At 37.4% G+C, this 20690-nt stretch overlaps 1 protein-coding gene across 1 annotated transcript in view; it reads right to left on the bottom strand.

Moving 5' to 3' along the window:
- Window positions 1-18234, bottom strand: part of Zc3h6 (zinc finger CCCH-type containing 6) — a 58174-nt gene extending 39940 nt beyond the window's left edge. Inside the window, exon 1 of the mRNA XM_015499763.2 lies at window positions 18170-18234. Coding sequence (XP_015355249.2) covers window positions 18170-18234 — 65 coding nt within the window. The remainder of the gene's footprint in view (window positions 1-18169) is intronic.
- Window positions 18235-20690: the final 2456 nt, after the last annotated feature.

Raw genomic sequence — 20690 nt, 5'->3', positions numbered from 1 at the left:
ATTGTGCTTTATTTATATAATAAAATAATATGGGTAAAAAATTAACTACACAAAATAATATGGATGAGTCTCAGAGAAATAATGGGTGAAAAAGGCCAGACATAAGACTTTACTAAGTCCATCTGTATGCACTTCAAGAACAGACAAAACTCATCGCAGTGATAGAAGCCAGAGTAACAACTGCCTCTTGGGGATATATAGCTGGCCAGAAAAAAAAAACAAACAAAACAAAAGAAAAAAGAAAGCAGTACTGATTTCTGGGGTGTTGAAATATTTTGTACATTGATCTGTGTTGTGATTACTACATGTATAAGTATGTATAATTTGTGAATATTAATACAGTAGTACATTTAAAAATCATTCACTTTGCTATGTTATACCACAAAAATTTAAATATAAATGACAAAAAATATCTATGGGTGTTGATCATTTCTTTTACTACCTCTATCCTCCAACTTGAGCTCCTTAAAGTAATTAAAAAAAAAACAACCTTACACCTAGAAATCAGAAATTCATATTTAGCATTTTGACTAGAGCTATTTAAAAACATCAAGTACTCAAGCTGAAATGCTACATGCAAATTTATGACCTACTTTACATCAATGTGAAATATGAGCTTTTCATATTTTTTACTAGGATAAAACACTACAAGTTTTAAACTTTTTTCTATCTTCTCCCATAGCCTATTTATCATTTTAGCATTCATACAAGAACAGATATAAACATGAATTTCTGTTTCAATACAAAAATTAGATAGAAAGATGAAATAAAGAACAATGATTCACGTGTCTATGAACTGCTTCTACAAGCTTTAAAAAGTAAGTTTGGAGCACATATGAAAGTATGCGTAACATAACGGAAAGAGAAGACTTAGTGGAAGGAAAGTTGGATTCTAATTCCAGCCATCATCAAAATAAAATAAAGCTTTCTTTACTATTGAGCAACTAGTAATTTGTCAGATACCAACCTGTGATTTTGAGATAAAACAAGAGAATAAGAGAATCAAGAAATGCTTAGCATTCTCTAGATTTTGAATGAGCTCAACACTATTTTGTTTACTAAACCTAGATAGTTTTTAAAAACTTAATAAATCAAAAAGAGAAGTTCCCAGGTCAAATATAATATGGGACTTCTTATTAACATGGAAATAAGAGTGATTATAGAACTGGGGTTTGTGGCTCAGAGGTAGAGTGCTCCCCTAGCATGGGTGAGGTACTGGGTTCGATCCTCAGCACCACATAAAGTAAAATAAAGACATTGTGTCCACCTATAACTAAAAAATAAATATTTTTTAAAAAGAGTGATTATATTCTTTTCAGGAAAGTGGCATATTCATGTTCATGTACCAGACACCAGTAAATAACTATCCAGTTAGTACACAAAATTACCTTTCAAAGAGTTTATCTCTAAGTCAAATCCACAGAGACAGAAAGTAGATTAGAGGTTGCCAGGTAGACTAGAGGGAAGAATGGGAATTGATTATCAACAGATCTGGGTTTCTTTGTGGAAGTGATGAAAATGTTCTAAAATTAGATAGTGGTAATGATTGCATAACCCCAGATATACTAGAAACCAATGGATTACATAGTTTAAAGGGTGAATTGTATCTCAATGAAGTTTAAAAAATATTTTTTTTCTCTAGACTTATATTCTAGATTGAAGACATTAGAGAAAACCATAATATGCAATGGTATAAGTAAAAGACTCTGAAATTGGTCAGTATCCTCACCATTCACATGTTCTTATTCTGAAGGTAATTACTCACTAAAGCCTTATAAATTGATATGTCTCAACAGGGGTATTCTAGTTTTCACCGTTCTGGGTATTGCTGGCTATTGAGATAAATTAACCTGAACCATTTAGTCTTATGTTTCTGCCTTTTCTTTACGATTGCCTAAAGGCTCCTTTTACAAGCTACAGATCAGAAACTGAGTCTTCTGGAAGAAATGCAAAAGCCTCAGTAAGAGACTACACATACTCCTGATGGATGCCATTACAAGACATTACTTACAAATATGAACTTCCTGAGACAGGCTGACATATCACCACAATATCCACAATTTGTGCCTGTGTCAGGATTTCTCCAGAAGCAGACAACATAATACAACAAAATGCTTATCCTAAAAACAGAAAAACATGGCTTTCCAGATGCTTGAAACCACCACTTGGGACACTTTTCTTCCATGCTTTTGTACTGATTTATGCTGTCATTTCTCTCTCACCACGGTGATAAGGTAGAAAATGGCTTTATGCTAGTGCCTTGCAGCACTGTATGAGCTCCACAGAGGTCACACAGGTCAGGCTCAGCACAGGCTGGCTTAAACCTGGGCAGACTGCCTCTGACCTCCAGATATGGCATGATTCTACTACCAGGCTGTACCTCGCCCACCTCCCTATTTTGTGGGAGGCTGCTGGGAGGCAGTTTCTCATCCACACTCCTGGCTTCCAATGAGGTCTGAGATTTACCACAGCTGCAGGATAAGTGTTTAGCTTTAGTAAGGAAACAGGCTAAGAAAAGTGTTTAGCTTTAGTATGGAAACAGCTCCTCAACAACAGAGTGCCCACCACACATGCTGCTGATCATCTGACTCCTTCAGGTTTGGTGTTGTCTTGTGGGAAAAGAGACTCGGGCAGCTGACACTAGGCAGGCTGTGCCTCTATTGTCCATGTAACAAGTGTCGGAATCCTACTGGTTCAACCAGTCAACATGCTTGAAGGATAACTAGCTCAGCTAAGACTTTTCCCATGCCTACTCTGTCTTCTCTCAACATATGCAGTTTATGAAAAGGCAGCAGAATACAACAGACACTAGTATGGCAGTATGTAAAAACGTGGATGTAGGGGCTGGGGATGTGGCTCAAGCGGTAGCGCGCTCGCCTGGCATGCGTGCGGCCTGGGTTCGATCCTCAGCACCACATACAAACAAAGATGTTGTGTCCGCCAATAACTAAAAAAATATTAAAAAATTCTCTCTCTCTCTTCCCCCCTCTTTAAAAAAAAAAACGTGGATGTATAAACAATGTGATTCTGCAATCTGTATACAGGGTAAAAATGGGAGTTCATAACCCACTTGAATCAAATGTATGAAATATGATATGTCAAGAGCTATGTAATGTTTTGAACAACTAATAATAATTTTAAAAAAATGAATGGTCCTCGTAAATCCTAAACTCCCTCCCTAGCCTACATCTCCAAACTACATATTTTCCTTCAAGGAAAACATTATCTGGTCATAGTGAGGCCATGACAACAACTTAACATGAATTTTTGAGATTTTATGTTTATCCCCAAACTGGACCTTGGATATTTACATCCTAGATGGCTTATCTTACTTAACTCAGTTATCCTTTATAGCTTCAGAAATAGCTTCTTTTTACAAATTACCACAGGAACAATCTGAGGAGCATCTACAACTTTATCTTTTATCCACTATATTCTTACACCCTCTGAAATATATTTATAGCTAGCAGAAATTTTACCTTTTTGACTATCTACAGTTAATATAATTTTTACTTGATTGGTTTTACTCTTCAAGCCAATCTCAGAATCTGTCAAAGCCTCACATCTCAACTCAAATATAGATTCCTTCAGGAATGAGACTTAATACAAAAATATGAGCAATATTATTCATACATACATACATACATACACACAGCATACTGTTTTTCAGTCCTAGGGATCACACTCAAGGCATTCTACCACTGAACTACATCCTCAGCTCTTTGTTTTTATTTATCTATATTTGGTACTAGGGATTGAACTCAGAGGCACTTAACCAATGAGACACATCCCCAGCCCTTTTTTAATTTTTCATTTTGAGACAGGGTGTAACCCTCCACAGTCCTATAACAACCTTTGCAAAAATCACTTAATTTTATGTAAGATATCTCTACCCTAGAGATAACTGAGAATTCTTTCTTCCTTTTTTTTTTGTTTTGTTTTGTTTTGTACTGGGATTTGAATCCAGGGGTGCTTAACCACTGAGCCACATCCCCAGCGCTCTGCCTTTTTATATATTTTATTTATTTATTTACTTTGGTGCCAGGGATTGAACTCCGGGATTGTATTTTATTAGAGACAGGGTCTCACTGAGTTGCTTAGCATCTCACCGTTGCTGAGGCTGGCTTCGAACCCAAGAGTCTCCTGTCTCGGCCTCCTGAGCTGCTGGGATTACAAGCACATGCCACCGCACTTGGCTTATATATTTTATTTTGAGACAGGGTCTCACCAAGTTGCTCAGGACCTCACTAAGTTGCTGAGGCTGGTTTTCAAATTGCTGTTCTATTGCCTCAGCCTCTCCTGGGATTATAGGCTTGTGCCACCATGCCCAGTGAGAATTCTTACTTCTGTTACAAGTAATAACTCTTTTGTTTTTTAAACTATATGTGGCCTTCCTAATCTTTATTTCTTAAATCAGTAACATATTTATTTACTCATATTTGTTTCATCAAAACCTAACTTACACAATAACTTGTTACATTAACTCTCTGTACCAACATAATACAGCAGTTTATGTATTTCCTTCTCAAGGCTTTCAGGAGAACATGCTTCCCTAGGAGTGTCTCAAAGAATACTGACCCTGGATTGAGGTCATATAACTTGAAAATTTGTCAAGCCAGATGCATGGCACATGCCTGTAATCCCAGTGATTCAGGAGGATAAGACAGGAGGATCAAAAGTTTGAGGCCAGCCTCAGCAATTTAGCAAGATCCAAGCAAACTTATTATATATTTTTATATATACATATATATTATATGCATATATGTATATATAAAGGGGGGGGGTCTTGCTGAGAAGCTGGGATCTTGCTACATTTATTTTGTAAATGAAGGAAAATAAAGGGGCTCTGATATCCAGTCAGGCTAAGTGCAAGGCCTTCAGTTAGATCCTGCACAGCAGTGAACACACAACTTCCTTGTTCTGTATCTACAGGATGAAGGGTTTCCAGCATGTGTGTCCCAAGGTGTGCCTGATACTCATATCCTAGTTCAGATCTCTTGAAGCAATGCCTGTGCTTTCACGACATGAGCAGAAAAACGATCAAAGGGAAAAATTTCTAGTGCCCAGTATGAAGAGACACACTGAATTCATTTCTTGCCCAGCAAGCACCATTAATATGGCTTTTGTTTTTTTAAGATCTGATGGCATTTGCATTATTCCTAGAAAGGTATTAATAGTCTTTCATTAAAGAAACTATAAAACATGTAAATAAATCACAGTTAAAATTCTAAAAATTAAGATGAGGCTATGGCTGAGATAAGTGAACCCAGAAACCCTAATTTTTAAATGCAAACTACAGATATGGCTCTGAGCTTCAGAAAGACAGGCATAAGACAACAGTGCCTCCAAGAAAAGAGAACATTTACTCCAAGAGTAACATTTTTTTTCTTGAAATAACAAAGAAATTTCTGAGTCCTCATAAATATTACCTGAAAAGTTACTATATACTGTATACTTGATATGATAATGCTCACAACATATCCCAATTTGAGCCAAGGACAGACTGCCAAGATTCAATTAAGAAGAAACAATACGAGAAAACAAAGTAAAACTGTCTAAGCATACAACCGTCTGATGTTCTTAGTCCAGGGACAAAATCTACAACATCTGGACTAGCAATTCTAAAAACTGTATGTATAGAAGAATTTTACCTCTCCAGCTTTAAAAAAAATAAAACAAAAAAGCCATTTTTTTCATTTAACATGTATTTATTCACCACCTTCTCAGTAGGGAGACAATGATAAATGACATACAACACAACAACAAAGAGACATGGTTTCTTCTCTCATAAAATTTTTAATCTAGTGATGGGAAAGAGCAATCAAAGAATCACACAAATAAATACAAAATTAATAATCATACAAGTATATGAAGGAGGAAACGGTGCCCTCAGAGCACTGCAGCAGGGGGAAGCCACCTGTCAGAAAAGTCTGGAATGCTTTCCCTGAGGAAGCAGGGATGAACTGAAATGAGGCATTAACCTGAGTGATGGGCACAGGGAGAAAGACCTCTGCACACAGAGGAAACTTCTGTGAGATAGTTCTGTGAAGAAAGCATGACATACCACAGGAACTGAGACAAGGCTAATGTCACTGGATCATAAAATAAACATAAATTGCTTTAATTCCTCCAGAATTATTAGGGTTTATTAGGCAGCCTCCAGAGTAGACCAGTTGACAAGGGATTTGGACTTCTAAGATGCTATAGAGTTTTCTTTTTATTGAACACTTTTTTTTTCAAGTGCTCAAAGAACATTAGTCCAAACCTTTTAGCAAACACTTTTTTAAAGACGTAAAAAGAGACAAGGAGCAGTGGTGCACACCTGTAATCCCAGCAACTCAGGAGGCTGAAGCAGGAGGGTCACAAATTCAAGGGCAGCCTCAGCAACTTAGCAAGACCCTGTCTCAAAATAAAAAAATTAAAAAAGGATTGAATATGTAATTCAGTTGTAAAGTGCCCTTGGGTTTAATCCCAAGTACCAAAATTTTTTAAAAAATCAAACCATACAAAAGTGGAAAATGGGTCTCCTTATTTCATTTCTGGGTCCCAGAGAAGTTGATGAAAAGTTGATACAGATTAAGTAACAGCTCACTATGTAAAATCTGCCTCCATATAAGTCAGAAGAAGCCAAAAAAGAAGAATGCTGGAAGAAATAAAAACTGTTATGTTATTAATTCTAGGACTTGCAATTCAATTAAAACAAACAAACAAAAAAGCTAAGCACCAACATCCATGAGAAAGAATAGAATAGAGTGAGGTTAAGTGTTGCCAGAATAGCAATTTCCACCTACAGTTAAAGAAGATCCAAACAAAAAACAAAAAACTCTCTCAACTAAGGAGCACCCAGGATTCTGGCAAAATGAGGTCACCTGAACCTGGAAATTAAAATAGAAGTGTTAAGCAAAACACTGCTTTTAAAAAATCAAAGTGAGATAGATGATTAAAAAACTCTAAAATCATTGTGTTTAAATTCTACTTCCCAATCATATACTACCTATAAAAACCTGACAAATTATCCTACTCCTCTCCTATCCAGTCTTCTCTACAGAATGAGATTCATCAATTGTCTTTACCATCGTAAAATGATTGAAGGATTAAGCAAAATCAATTTAGGTAATCCCCTAGCATAGTTCCTAGAGACAACCCTCAGCTGAAGTTTCTTTTCCTCTTACGTTTTATCAGAAATCTAAAAGTCTGAATAGAACATGTATACTAGACTGCAGGTACTTTCATAAAATGGAAATGGGAAAGGCTATAAATCCAAGCAGCAGGGATTCTATGGAGTAATTTCTCATTTTTTCCTTTGGAAAATAACAGTGAAAAAGTATCTAGAACAGGTAAAAGCAGAAAGGAAGCAGGGTAGGCAAAGTTAGTCTGTTCCTCCAGGCACTTCTAGTACATCATATCATGCTATGCACTGTTCAGAAGCTACACTGAAAGACTCCCATATTCCAAATTAGACTTTGGCCCAAGTATTCAGCTAAAGTGATCTTCTCCAAATCTGCCTTGGTCTAAGTCATTTCTCTTATGCCAGAATGTCACATAATCAGGGATTGCCTAATCATATGGTACCATTATATCAAATATGAAAAATTCATGTCATTTAGATTTACAATCAGTATTCATTTTTAAAATTACGATGTTTAGGCACAACTTGAAATGAAAATCTCTTTGTGTGCTTTATAGGCTGAAATTTCATTAATTAGATGAAGCATAAATATACATTAATGCAAAAGGAAAATGTCACAATGATTTTGTGTAAAAAGGAAATTAATTTTTTAAATAGGCAAATAAAAAGAGTGCAGTAAAATTGAGTTAGCTAATGATTTCAGGAAGTATATCCTTTATTAGTTAACAAGTGATTATAAAATTTTTATGAAAAATGAATAATAATAGATATTATCATAATTCTAATTTGTTCAATTGTCTGGTATGTTACTTTTCATAACACTTCTAAAAACTATCTTTAAATTATTTTATCCCATTAATTAAAAAAAAAACCCAAAACCAAATAAACCAAAAAACCTTATACTTCAGGACTCTTCACGTTTTTTGGATGAATTAAAAGCAATGTTAACTTTACCACATCAAAATTCTGTAAGGAGAGAACCTTGAAAGTTATGTATCACATAATCCTTTCCAGATATTACACACACACACACACACACACACACAAAGATGTTACAGGAAAAAGGTTCTTCCAATGATTTTGTTGGAAATAAAACAGACCTTCTATTTAATATCTATCATGTGCATTAAAACAATCACAAGAACAATCTAGCAATTGGCAACACTAAGAAATTATTGTTATTGTACTATAATTTCCTACTTTTAAAATGAGACTGCTAGGTCTGGTTGTACATGCCTATAATCCCAGTCACTGGAAGGCTGAAGCAGGAGGATCTCAAGTTTGAGGCCAGCCTGGGTAACTTAGCAAGACAAAATAAAATAAAAGAGGTTAGGGATATAGCTCAATATAACTGAGTGAATTGCCAGGTTCAACCTCCAGTACCACAAAAAATAAATAAGTAAAAATAAAACGAGACTAACAAAATTTCCAAAAATAAATGATAAGAACTTCTGGGACAACAATTCATATTTATTCACATATGCCAAAAGTTTTCTCTGTGATGAGCATACTGACTTTAGCTCCAGCTTTCAGCATCTGTTGGTTTTCACACCTGGCCATTTGGCATTAAAAAAAAAGAGGGGGGGATATATGGTACAATATATGTACTGCCAAATATGTAGGTACTTCTTATGTTAATGAGTTATTCACTTCCATTTTGATGTATTTATACAAAATATAATTTTCAAACAGAATGTTATTTATTTCAAGAATGCAGAAATCAACCCACAATCACCTTTATAGGTCTAACAGCAAAGGTTATAAAGAACTCAACCCCCCACACATCAGGAATCCAGCAACATTTTATTGTCAATCGCCAGTAAGCAGGGAAAACTCAAGCAAAAGAGGTGTTAGTTCTTTATGTATTTTTAATGAATTCCCTTAAAAGGCTAAAATTTGTACACGCTAGAATTCCTGTTGTCTAAGCTAAGAACTTGCAGATGTAAGTTAGCTAGATTTAACTGACTTCACATTCTCTTAAAAATATAATGTGAAGATAATTAACATTCTTTATAAATTTAATTTTGACTATTTTAATTTAGAAAAGTGCATATTTTACTGTGATTTAGGCAAAATTGTGATGTGACATCAATTTATAATAACCTAGGATGAATTATGATTCATTAATATAAAAAAAAAACTGGACACATTAACAAGTGTCCAATATCCCAATCTAGTATCTGATACCAGAGTAACTACCATTTTGAAGTAGTAGGAAAAGTTAGGGAAATGCCACAAAGAGGTTGTGGTTCTCATCAAGCTGCTCAGTCATCTCATACAAGTTGTTTAGTCTCAGAGTCTGTTACCTAAACTATAAAATGAAGATATTAATAGCTGCTCTGCCTATATGTACCAAGTGAAGTATGTGAATTATAAATTGTGATATATGTACTATATTGTGTATCATGAGAGTTCCAAATCTAGGTTCTTTATATTTTTAATATTTTTTTTTAGTTGTAGTCAGACACGATACCTTTATTTTTTATTTATTTTTATGTGGTGCTGAGGATTGAACCCAGGGCCTCACACATGCCAGGCGAGTGCTCTACCACTGAACCGCAATCCCAGCCCTAGGTTCTTTATTTTTGCACCAACTGTATGAACAGGTTGTGATTGACTATTATGTAGTTTTATGTAATACTTTTAATAATAAACTTATGGCTCTTTAAAAACTACTTGGGACTTGATCTGTTCATTTATTTTCCGCTTAACAATGTGGGTATGAATCAGGTACAGTGATGCATGCCTCTAAATCCCAGTGGCTCCGGAGGCTGAGGCAGGAGGATCACAAGTTCAAAGCCAGTGTCAGCAACTCAGTGAGATCCTGTCTCAAAATAAAAAATAAAAAGGAATGGGGATGTGGCTTAGTGGTTAAGAGCCCCTGTGTTCAATGCCAGGTACCAAAAAAAAAATGTGGATATGATATACTCAGGCTTAAGTATTAAAACAGTTATACAAAGACAGAACTCACATTAAAACAAGTGAAACACATAAAATGATTATTTGTCAAAAGTAATAATAACCTGCTACAATTGTTAAAATCATTTAGTGACTACACTGGTTGACATCAGCGTTCCAATAATACCTCCCAGAACCCAACCACCCCCAGGAAGTATTGGGACTAAGAATGTCCTCAAGAAGTCAACCATAAAACCAAAAAAAAAGATAAGCCATAACAGATATTAGGAAATTAGGTACACAGGATCAAATCAAAGACCACAACTAAAGTTAAAATATTAACATGCAATGCAGGGAATTGTATTTACCAGAAATGGAAACAATGAAAGAGAACCGTAATGACAAAGTGAGCAATGCCCCCATAAGCACTACCCAGGAGAAGAGATGCCCTGTAAGACAAAGAGATGCAAATAACTGCTTAACAGGTACATTCTGGAGATGAGAATGTGACTTTGTATCAGAGTCTGATGCCATTTAAACTTTCCATCATTTATAACTGACTCTTTTGTTCTAATCCCATACTCTTGCTAATTAGGCAACTCTTGATAATCTGGTTTTCCTAATAGCATTTTATATGGAGAAAAGACACTCTCTGATTGCAAACACATAGTCCTCATTTCATATGATTCACCTGGCATTCTTGTGTGTAATTCTCTTGTTATGGGAATGTATATTGGTATAAATGTGGGCTCTGAAATTAGTTCCTACTGATATATTTGTGACCTTGGGGAATTTATCAGTCCCTTCATATCTATTTCCTCATTCTGCTTCCTCTTCTGTATAAAAGGGAGACTAATAACAGGCCCTTCTTCCTGTTGTGATGATTAAATAATTCACATGAAGCAAAATAATACCTGTGAGCTTTGAGCATGCATTTAACATTTCCAAATGAACAGCCCTAAGGCTGATCAGTTTCTGAATCTGAAAAACTAAGACAGGGCCACTAGCTGCATGACAACAGGCTGACTGATGCACAAAATATGCTGGCAGCCCTGGACTGAAGGTTTGACCTGGTCAACTCCAGGTCACCCACCCACGGGAGGTCTTTTCCTAGGCAGTTTGTCCAGGTGAAAGCTAATGCATCACAAAGAATCACAAACTCAAATGCCTACAGTGGTCAGGCAGGTCACTTAAATGAGAGATGTACACTTTGGATGATGAGTTTTCAGAGTATATATGAGTGAAAAAACTGTGGAGAGGAGAAAACACAAGTCAAACCTTAAAAGCATTCAAACACCAATATTTTAAAACATTGTGTCAGGCAAACAATGGTGTGTATACATTCTGAGTCGGAGGAAGGCCATCAGTTTGAAAACCCTGCAGGGCCCTCACATTCAAATATAAAAATGGGGCTCACTTAAGATAAATTATATCCAGTGACTTATTTTTAACCCTTAATTTCCTTTATTGCTATATGATCATTCCTTCCTTGAAACTTTCTCCTCCTTTGGCTTCTAGAACCTTCTACCCTTTTCTCCATGACTGAGGATACATGCCTACCTGGATGGTCACATTCATTTCAACTAACATCTCAGCTAAAAACTCTCAGCTAATTATCTCTAATTCTACCAATGCTAAGAAATCACCCATGAATTCTTCCTTGTGGCTGCTCCCTCATTGCCAATGCTTTTGATGAGGTCTTCATCAACTCATTTCTAGACTTCTACAACAGCTGTGGCTCATTCTTTCCAACAGCAATCCTATGGGTTCTACCTCCAATCAAACCATACCCAAATCCAACCATCTTTACTCCCGGGCCTAAGCCATCATGTGTCACCTTTAATACTACTCATGTACATTGCATGATCTTGTCCCTCATCTGTTCAGTCCCCCAGGGGCTCCATATCTGGGTAAAATCCAAAGTCCTATGATGGCTTACAAGGCCTTACAACCTCCCAGTACCCAACACATCATCTCTATTTCTCTCCCCTTGCTTATTCTCCTTTACTAACATGTTCCCATGTTTTTGTTTTTTTTTTTCTCTAATCACATCAGGATCATTCCTGGATCCAGGCTTTTTCTACCACCCCTTCCCTTATTTGGAAGGCTCTTTACCCTTATATCCTGGCCCTGTATTGCTCTCATATTTTGGATTTTGCTCAAATATTATTTCAGTAAGTGTTTCTCCAAACATCCTACTGAAAAATAGAAATATCTCCTTGGGGCTGGGGTTGTGGCTCAGCAGTAGAGCGCTCATCTAGCACGGGTGAGAGGCCCTGGGTTCGATCCTCAGCACCACATAAACATAAATAAATAAAGTAAAAGCATTGTGTCCAAGTACAACTAAAAAAAATATTTAAAAAAATAATCAAGGAAAATAGAAATATCCCACTTATACCTACAGGACTTGATCTCCTTTTCTGCTTAATCACCACCTAAACATATGTTTTTTTGTCCTCTCAAGAAAACATAAGCTCTTTATGGTAAGGATTATTTTCCTTATTGGTGTGTTCCCCAAAAGCCTCTTGACTTGTTTTCCTTCTACTGATCTCCCCCTCCCTGTAGACCACTTCCTCCAAACCACAGAGTAACATACCAAAAATATGCAGCTGGAATTCTCCTGCTTAAAAAACTTTGATTTTTTTAAAGGGATGGGCCTGGTCCCAAAGCATCAGGCCTCTTGTTTCCCAAAGTAGTGGTACATTCTCCACACACTACCACTTCAAGCCACATCCTTTCTCAGTGCTTTTCATACATACTAAAACCTCCACTTGGCCATACTTTTATTCATCCTCCAGACCTAGCTACTCTGCAATGACCAAAGCCCTCAACTCTACCACCATGACTCTCAGCTCACACCTCTAGCATGCTACTGGTGCCCTACGTAGTTAGCAGTCTGTTTCTCTGACTAAATTGTAAGATCCTAGAAAGCAGGTTCATGATGCTGTACTCAAATTTATTTCACCACTGTTTAATACCATCCTTATCGGAGTAGAAATTCTATAAGTCTGTTGAAAGAAAAGTTAATTTGTTTATATATATATATATATATATATATATATATATATACACACACACACACACACACACACACACATATATATATATATATATACATATATATATATATATTATTTTTTTTTGTTGTTGTGGTGCTGGGTATTGAATCCAGGGCCTTGTGCATGCAAGGCAAGCACTTTACCAACTGAGCTATATCCCCAGCCCAATGAATAATATTTTTAAAAGAATGAAATAATGTTTAAAGAGGTTGGGGAAGGGCCTGGGTTGTGGCTCAGTGGTAGAGCGTTTGCCTAGCATGTGTGAGGCACTGGGTTTAATCCCTGACACCACATAAAAATAAAAACAAATAAAATAAAGGTATTGTGTCCATCTACAACTAAAAAAAAAATTTTTAAAGGGGTTGGGGAAAAGAAAATATCTTCTTGTGAGTCATAGTGCTTTCTAACATCAAACCTGAACCTGCTAAAGAGAAACTCACTTTGATAATTTCAACAACAGTCAAATCAAGTGGGTTCGAGAATCATGTATAAGCTAATGGCTACTCATCCCTACTTAGGAAAGGCAATTACACCACTAACCATACTAATTTATGTATCAGATGTTGTATAAAGTGAATTCTAACCTGAGAAAAGGCATCTTCAATTTTTAAAATTAAATTGAGTTTTCAAGTGAAAAGGAAAATTAGAGATGATCTAATTCAACTAACTATTTCACAAACGAGAAAAGTAAATTACGAAAAATAGGAGCATACTAACCAAGTTAGAAAAAAGATCAGGATCAAAACCAGATTTTATTCAAAATGGAGGGCTCCCTCAAATATGCCTCATTAAAATTCCAAACTATTCAAGAATTAAAGGCCAGAACCTATTCCATTACTTCCCTTTGCAAATTTAACAAAGAGTAAAAAATAACAGTGCAAGTAGTTTACATACTTGGATTGTTACAGGGCTGTATCTGTGGGATCCTGGACAAATCACTGAACATTATAATACTACTATAATTATCAAATTAATGCAAGGATGAAATGAAAGCCCCATCACAAATGTTGAGAGCATAATAATCTCCATCCTCATTTCCTCAGATTCTCCAGTTGTCTCAAGACCTCAATCCATCTGCAGGGCTGGGAAGGCATATAAACCATAAACCTGACTAGTTGAAGTTTTGTTATTTGTGTGTTACAGAAGGAAGGAAAGCAGAATGGGAAGAAAAAGTAGGGAAACTGCTCATATGGGCAAAGAACAACATGGTCTCCCAAAGGAAAGTATTATCCATACCTCCTATCAATTAAAGAATGGGAGTCATGGGGCTGGGGTTGTAGCTCAGTGGTAGAGCACTTGCCTAGCATGCACAAGGCACCAGCACGTCATAAATGTAAAATAGAGATATTAAAAAAAAAGAGTGGGAATCAGCTGGGGCTGTATCTCAGTGGTAGAGCACTTGCCTAGCATACCTGAGGCACTAGATTCAATTCTCAGCACCACATGTAAATAAATAAAATAAAGGTCCATCAACAACTAAAAAAGAAAGAATGGGAATCACAAGATCTTAAACCAGTTCATGCTAAAATTAGCTTTTTCTTGGTCTGGGCCCTGCAAAACTTTTTACCATTAGCATATTTCAAAACAACCTAAAAATTACTTGAGTTATATTTATCTTTTCCTACTTTTGTGGAAATGTGTGCAAAGTAGGGACTCAGCATTTAATCTTCAAGAGTTGTTTGTAGGGTTGAGAGGTGTAGCTTAGTGGTGGAGCACTAGTGGGAGAATACATGATGTCCTAGGTTCAATCCTCAGCACCATTTAACAAAAGAGTTGTTTGTGAATTGTTTTAATTGGGTCAACATCTAGCTGAAAGGGTTGCTAGGACTGTGCCCTGGAAAAGTGAATGAAAGAGAAGAATTGAAATGAAGAGTCAAGGATTACCTCCCTTTGGCTTTCCCTATCTTCTTTCTCTCCATCTCTATTATTTCTAAAGACCTTTAGAAACTAGGCTCCAGGCTTATGTAGAATACTAACAGTCTACATATCTACCAGCTTATTCACAGGATGTGTTATTGTAATAGCACTTCATAAACTGCAATGTTTTCACTCCAGGTATAAAATTATTTAAAGGAAAGTACACCAAATGGATATTTTTTAAAAGTTACTCATTTGGAAAATAAAACTTTTTTTTATGTTCAAGCAAAATTGGGAAATTTATTTGTTCTAATTAGTTATACATGATTGTAGAATGCATTTTGGCAAATAAATCTTGTGCAAAACATTCACCATATAAAACATGTACAAGAAAGTAATCAAAGGAGAGAAAATCGCATTCTATGAATTCCATTTACATTTAGAATCTCAATTCTCCTGAAAATTATAATACTCAAATTTGTATATAAAATCCATAATATAATCAGATTTTGCTTTTTTTCTGCACATGCAATATACCTTAAATTTTCAAAACTATCAAAAGAATCCTTGGGATAATACCTAGCTCTATATAACCAAATTTTATATACCCTTCACCTAATTCACAGAAATTTCTATTATAAAATAGTTAAATACAGAAGCCCAGAATATTTGAGGAATCCACAGATGAGTTCATTTTCCCCCAAATTACTTAAGAATCATTTAGATGCTTGTTAGAAATACAGATTACCACAAACCTACTCTAGAGATTGATTCTATTGCTTTGGGCAGGACAAAATCTTTGTTCTTGATCAAAATGAGTCTGACAAGCTAATGTTGGGAAATACTGGTTGACCTAATACACTAGTTTTTAGTTTGGCACATATTAGAATTTCCTGGACAGCTTTTCAAAAATCTTAAAATCCTGGCTGAGGTCCAGATCAATGGAAGCAGTATCATTACTCCCAGGGAAGGCTGAGAAATACTAATCTATAGAACTTGAAAATTTCTGGTAGAACCATCTTATCAATTAAGAAATTAGGCCTGCTCAAGTTCATAAAGCTAAGTGGTTGCAAAGCTAGAGCTAAATAAAACCTTCTCCTGACTTCTTGTTCACTGTTTTTATATGTAGTTATTTTGTCTTTGACAAAAGGTATAGGGGGAAAAAAACCTCTTTTTGCTTAACAACTGCATAAGTTAAAATGGAGCTAACTAGAAAATATTTTCTTAGTTCTAATTTAAAACAATAGGCTAAACATCACTACTATTAATCTTTAGTTCCTAATACTAAGCTGTTCACACACCTTATAAAGAATTCTTTTAAAGTTTTCATTTTAACCTCTAAATCAGTTATTTTAAATTTTCAAATACTTTCTAATATCTGGAATCACAGTTCTTTACTTGCAAAATAATTTTGATCCCTAAATTTGGTGATATGGTTTCTTCATTATATAGAATATACAATTCTACATGTTGAAGCTACTTTGTCCACTAACAGATGAGAACAGATTTCCTTCGTTCATATAAAAGTATTAAATTTTAGGCTTCATTAAAGAAACTCCATCATTGGTTTGTCCAAATATTCAGAGTGGGAAACTTTTCAAGGTTATTATTTAACCATTCCAAGAATTTTCTGATAATGAATGTTGGGCTGGGGATGAAGTTCAGTGGTAGAGCCTAAGAAAGTGCAAGGACCTGGGTTCATTACCAGTGGGACCCCCCCCCCAAAAAATTATGATAATGCTAAAAAATCATAAAGAATGTGTCAAGTGCAAGCTTATGCAACTATAATTTTCAGAGTGCACATTACTTTCTAAAAATTACAACACATTTGATTGACTTGTCTTCTGGGGATCTACTTTTATTATTATAGTACTCAAGTTGTTTCACACTTTTTAAGTTTCTTAAGAATGCCAAATATTTATATATTTCAGATTTCAATGATGTTTGTGATTTTTGCTTCTAGGTTTAAAAAAAAAAAAAGTGTTTGCAATGCTTTACACAAGCACATCACATTACTCCACAGGTAAACTTCAGCAATTCTTATATAAACTCTATGTATACTTTTGACTAATTCTAATCACAATGGCTTAATGGTGAGGGTCTAGATTTTCAAAATAATATTCTAAATAAGAATCAGATGCAAGGGATTTTGTTCCAATAGTTTTAATGAAGGAAGCCCCCCTTTCTAAATGATTAAGATGTGAATGGGAACTTGAAATTTAACCAAAACTTAAGTGTGCTAAAAAGTATACTTTGCAAATGCCCCCGAATGCTTAATTGGAACCAAGGATGTGCCTCTTAAGGCAGAGCAAAATTGAAGTAGGAGATCGGAATCTCAGTTTAATGAAGTTCAAGTGATGCACAACATCTAGAAAGTAGAGCTGGGGTGAATAATCAGTGGCGTTTTGAAGGAAATTGTGCTAAGGTCCGCAGTCTAAGATTTTCCTGTTAGCGTATTGCCATTGCAGATTCTAAGAGGTAAAGCTAAAGCTAACACAGGTCCTGGAGTGGGGTCGAGGGCTCCTGTACCTAACACAAAGCTGAAGGCGTGAGTTCTGCATCTAATACTGGGCCTGGGGTGGGTTGGAGGTTTCAATACCTAGCTCAGGCCTGGGGTGGGTTGGAGGTTTCAATACCTAGCTCAGGCCTGGGGTTAGGGGTTTCTGCACCCAGCATAGGACCTGGGGTGGGTGAGGTTCTTCTGCACGGGAGAGCAAGACTTGGGATGGGGCGCGGGCTTCTGTGCCCAGCACAAGATCTAAGATGAGGTAGGAGACTTCTGCACCCAGCACAAGGCATGGCAAGGGGTGGGGGGACCTCTGCACCTAGGTCAAGGGCCTGGCCTGGGGTAGGGGCTTCTGCACCTAGCACAGGGCCTAAGATGGGGTGGGGGGTCTTCTGCACCTAGTTCAAGGCCTAGCCTGGGGCGGGGGCTTCTGCACCCAGCACAGGGCATGGCAAGGGGTGGGGGGCTTCTGCACCCAGCACAAGGCCTAAGATGGGTGGGGGGGTCTTCTGCACCTAGCCCAAGGCCTGGCCTGGGGCAGGAGCTTCTGCACCCAGCACAAGGTGTGGTGAGGGGTGAGGGACTTCTGCACTCAGCACAAGGCCTGAGATGGGGTGGGGGTCTTCTGCACCTAGCTCAAGGCCTGGCCTGAGGCGGGGGCGTCGGCACCCAGCACAAGGCCTGAGATGGGGTGGGAGGCTTCTTCACCTAGCTCAAGGCCTGGCCTGGGNGGCGACGCGGGGATTTGGACAGTGGCCGTAACGGTGATTTCTCCTCACCAACATGGCGGCACCCGAGACAAGAGGCTCGAGAAAATGGCGCCGGCCGCAACACCTGGTCCGGGACTAGAGGGCAGGCGAGATCCCTCCGCGCGCCTGGCTCTGGCCCCGCCCCCCCAGACCGAGCGCGGTGGCCATTGGATAAAACTTCCCGTCGATCACCACCAGGGGCGGGGCTTCAGCCTTCTCAGTGCTTCGCGGAAGCAGCATCCGGGTGGCTGCGCATCGAGCTGACAGAGTTGGGTGGTCCGACGGGGGAGGTGGCGCGAGGTTCGCGTGCCTGGGTGCCTGGCTCGCCTGGGTGCCCGGCTCTCCTGAGCCGCGGGGTGCCGCATACGTCCGCCCAGGCCGAGTAGCTGCGGTTGCACAGATCCCCCGAGCCATCAGCCGGCGTAGGAATAGGGAACGCAGGCTCTGGAGTCAGCTTTTTATAAAGAAACCCTTTGTGGCTGAAATAACGGAGAAATTACCCTTCTCCTCCCAAGCCGGGGCGATCGCGTCCGCAGCGATCAGTGCGCAGTCGTGTTTTAGGAAAGCCAGCTTGACTGGCCACTGTTCCGATGTTGGATGTTTCCGATGTTTACCCCATCATCACTCGATAATAAAATAGATTTAGGATAATTGCAAAATTTTGTCCTTTGATAAGAAAGTATGTAAAATATATGTGAATATTTCATAACGAGGCATTACAGTTTATATGTAGGAGTGTGCACTCAGAAATAGTGTTTAAATGACGAGTCAGTGTTTTGACCTATTTAATGTAGCATACTACTTGGATCTAAAGGAACATTCCTTGCTTTTTATTAAAATGATGGACTTGGTTAATCTTCCCAAATATCTGACTTATCTCATCTTCCCTAGTGGCATGCATTCAGAAAAAAATCTTGGAATTAGTAGATTAAATTTGAACTTTGGGATAGGTATATAGAAAGGAGAAAAGAAAGAAATTGCCTATTCTTTTTTCTTTCTTTCTCTTTTTTTTAAGTTGAACGCACAGTTGACAAAGGGAACTGTAATAATTCTGCAAGCAGTTGCCGCATTTCCCCATAATACGTAATAGCCTCTATAATGCATTTTTAGAAAACTTTTAAAAAGCAAATGTATTTTGTCTTGAGAAACAATGTTAGTATTTGGAGTTACAAAGCATTGTCAGGACCCTTTTGTAACTATTTTAGTGAATTTAGGTCTAATTGTAACTATAAATAGTACAGCCGATTTCTTTGTAGTTATCTAAAGGCCTTTGAGGTAAAGTGTTAATACTTAATTTTTTGCGTGACTACCAGGAAAGGGCTTAGAGTGGATTTAAATTGGGCAGAGAAGGAGGGATTTGGAGGGACTATGCAGTGGTACCCTTTAGTCCCTGCTCTGAACCTTGCTACATTGGATTTGTTTATTCACATTCATTGGAAAATTTAAACACACCCTTACACTCACCCCACATCCGGAAATCCAAGAATAGGACATTGTTAGCCCAGCATTTGAAAAAATGCACTTTAAAAATGTTGCCTCCAAACAAGATTTAGATACCGATGCATTTGGCAAACTCCATCTTCACTAAAGATTGGGGCTCCCTAGTTTTTGTTCCCAGTGATCTCAGAGTGGAAAACAACTGATGTGTATCCTGGCTATGTTCAGCCCTTTACTCCTACATTTTAATATCTAGTTTAGATGTAGCTGTTTATAATTCAGAATTTAATATAAACTTTAGCATCATCAGCTTCTACAAACAAATCTTGAGGTTTTTTGTTGTTGTTGTTTGTTTTTTAATCAGCACTGCATTGGATCTATAGGCCTATTTGGAAATTGGAAATCACATAACTTTCATTTTATGAATTTTTAATATCTATATTCAGAAGTCATCTCTCTCAGTTCATGCATTTTCCTACAGATGTTTTCTATCTTTCATATTTATTCCTAAGAATTTGGTATTTTCATCAATTTGCCTATTGCTGCTTAACAGGTTACCATAAATTTAATGTTTTATTTATATAAGTATTAAAGTGAGGTTGGTTAGTGTATTTTGATAGTGATAGTTGAACTCAGGGCCTTGCACGTGCTGAGCACATGGCTGTAGCATTTTATTTTTTCCTTTCCAATCTGTAGGCCCCAAGTATGTGTCACCACGCCCAGCTCCTAATGAAGCCAGATTTAAAGTTAAGTAGTCAGTGTAGTTAGGTAAATCGGGTCTAATATCAAGTGAAATCTAAAATGGAGACCATGCGGAGAATGACTCAGGGAAAACACAGGACAACTCATGGAAGTCCAGAAAAGGCCCTAGGCCAAAGTCCACCTCAAAGAAATGTTAATGAACAGCCCCCAGCAAAAAGGTGCTGACTCAGAAGTCCTTCCTGACCAGATTACTTCTTTGGCCCACCTGTGTCCCACCCCTCGGTCCTTCCCACCTACATTCCATTACTGAAAGAACTATAAAAAGGGGAGACAACATCCCTTCCACGGATTCC

Source organism: Marmota marmota, unplaced genomic scaffold (genome assembly GCF_001458135.2).
Source record: "Marmota marmota marmota unplaced genomic scaffold, marMar, whole genome shotgun sequence".
Taxonomy (NCBI): domain Eukaryota; kingdom Metazoa; phylum Chordata; class Mammalia; order Rodentia; family Sciuridae; genus Marmota; species Marmota marmota.
Note: the sequence above shows the minus strand (reverse complement) of the source record. Positions and strands in the feature narration are given on the sequence as shown.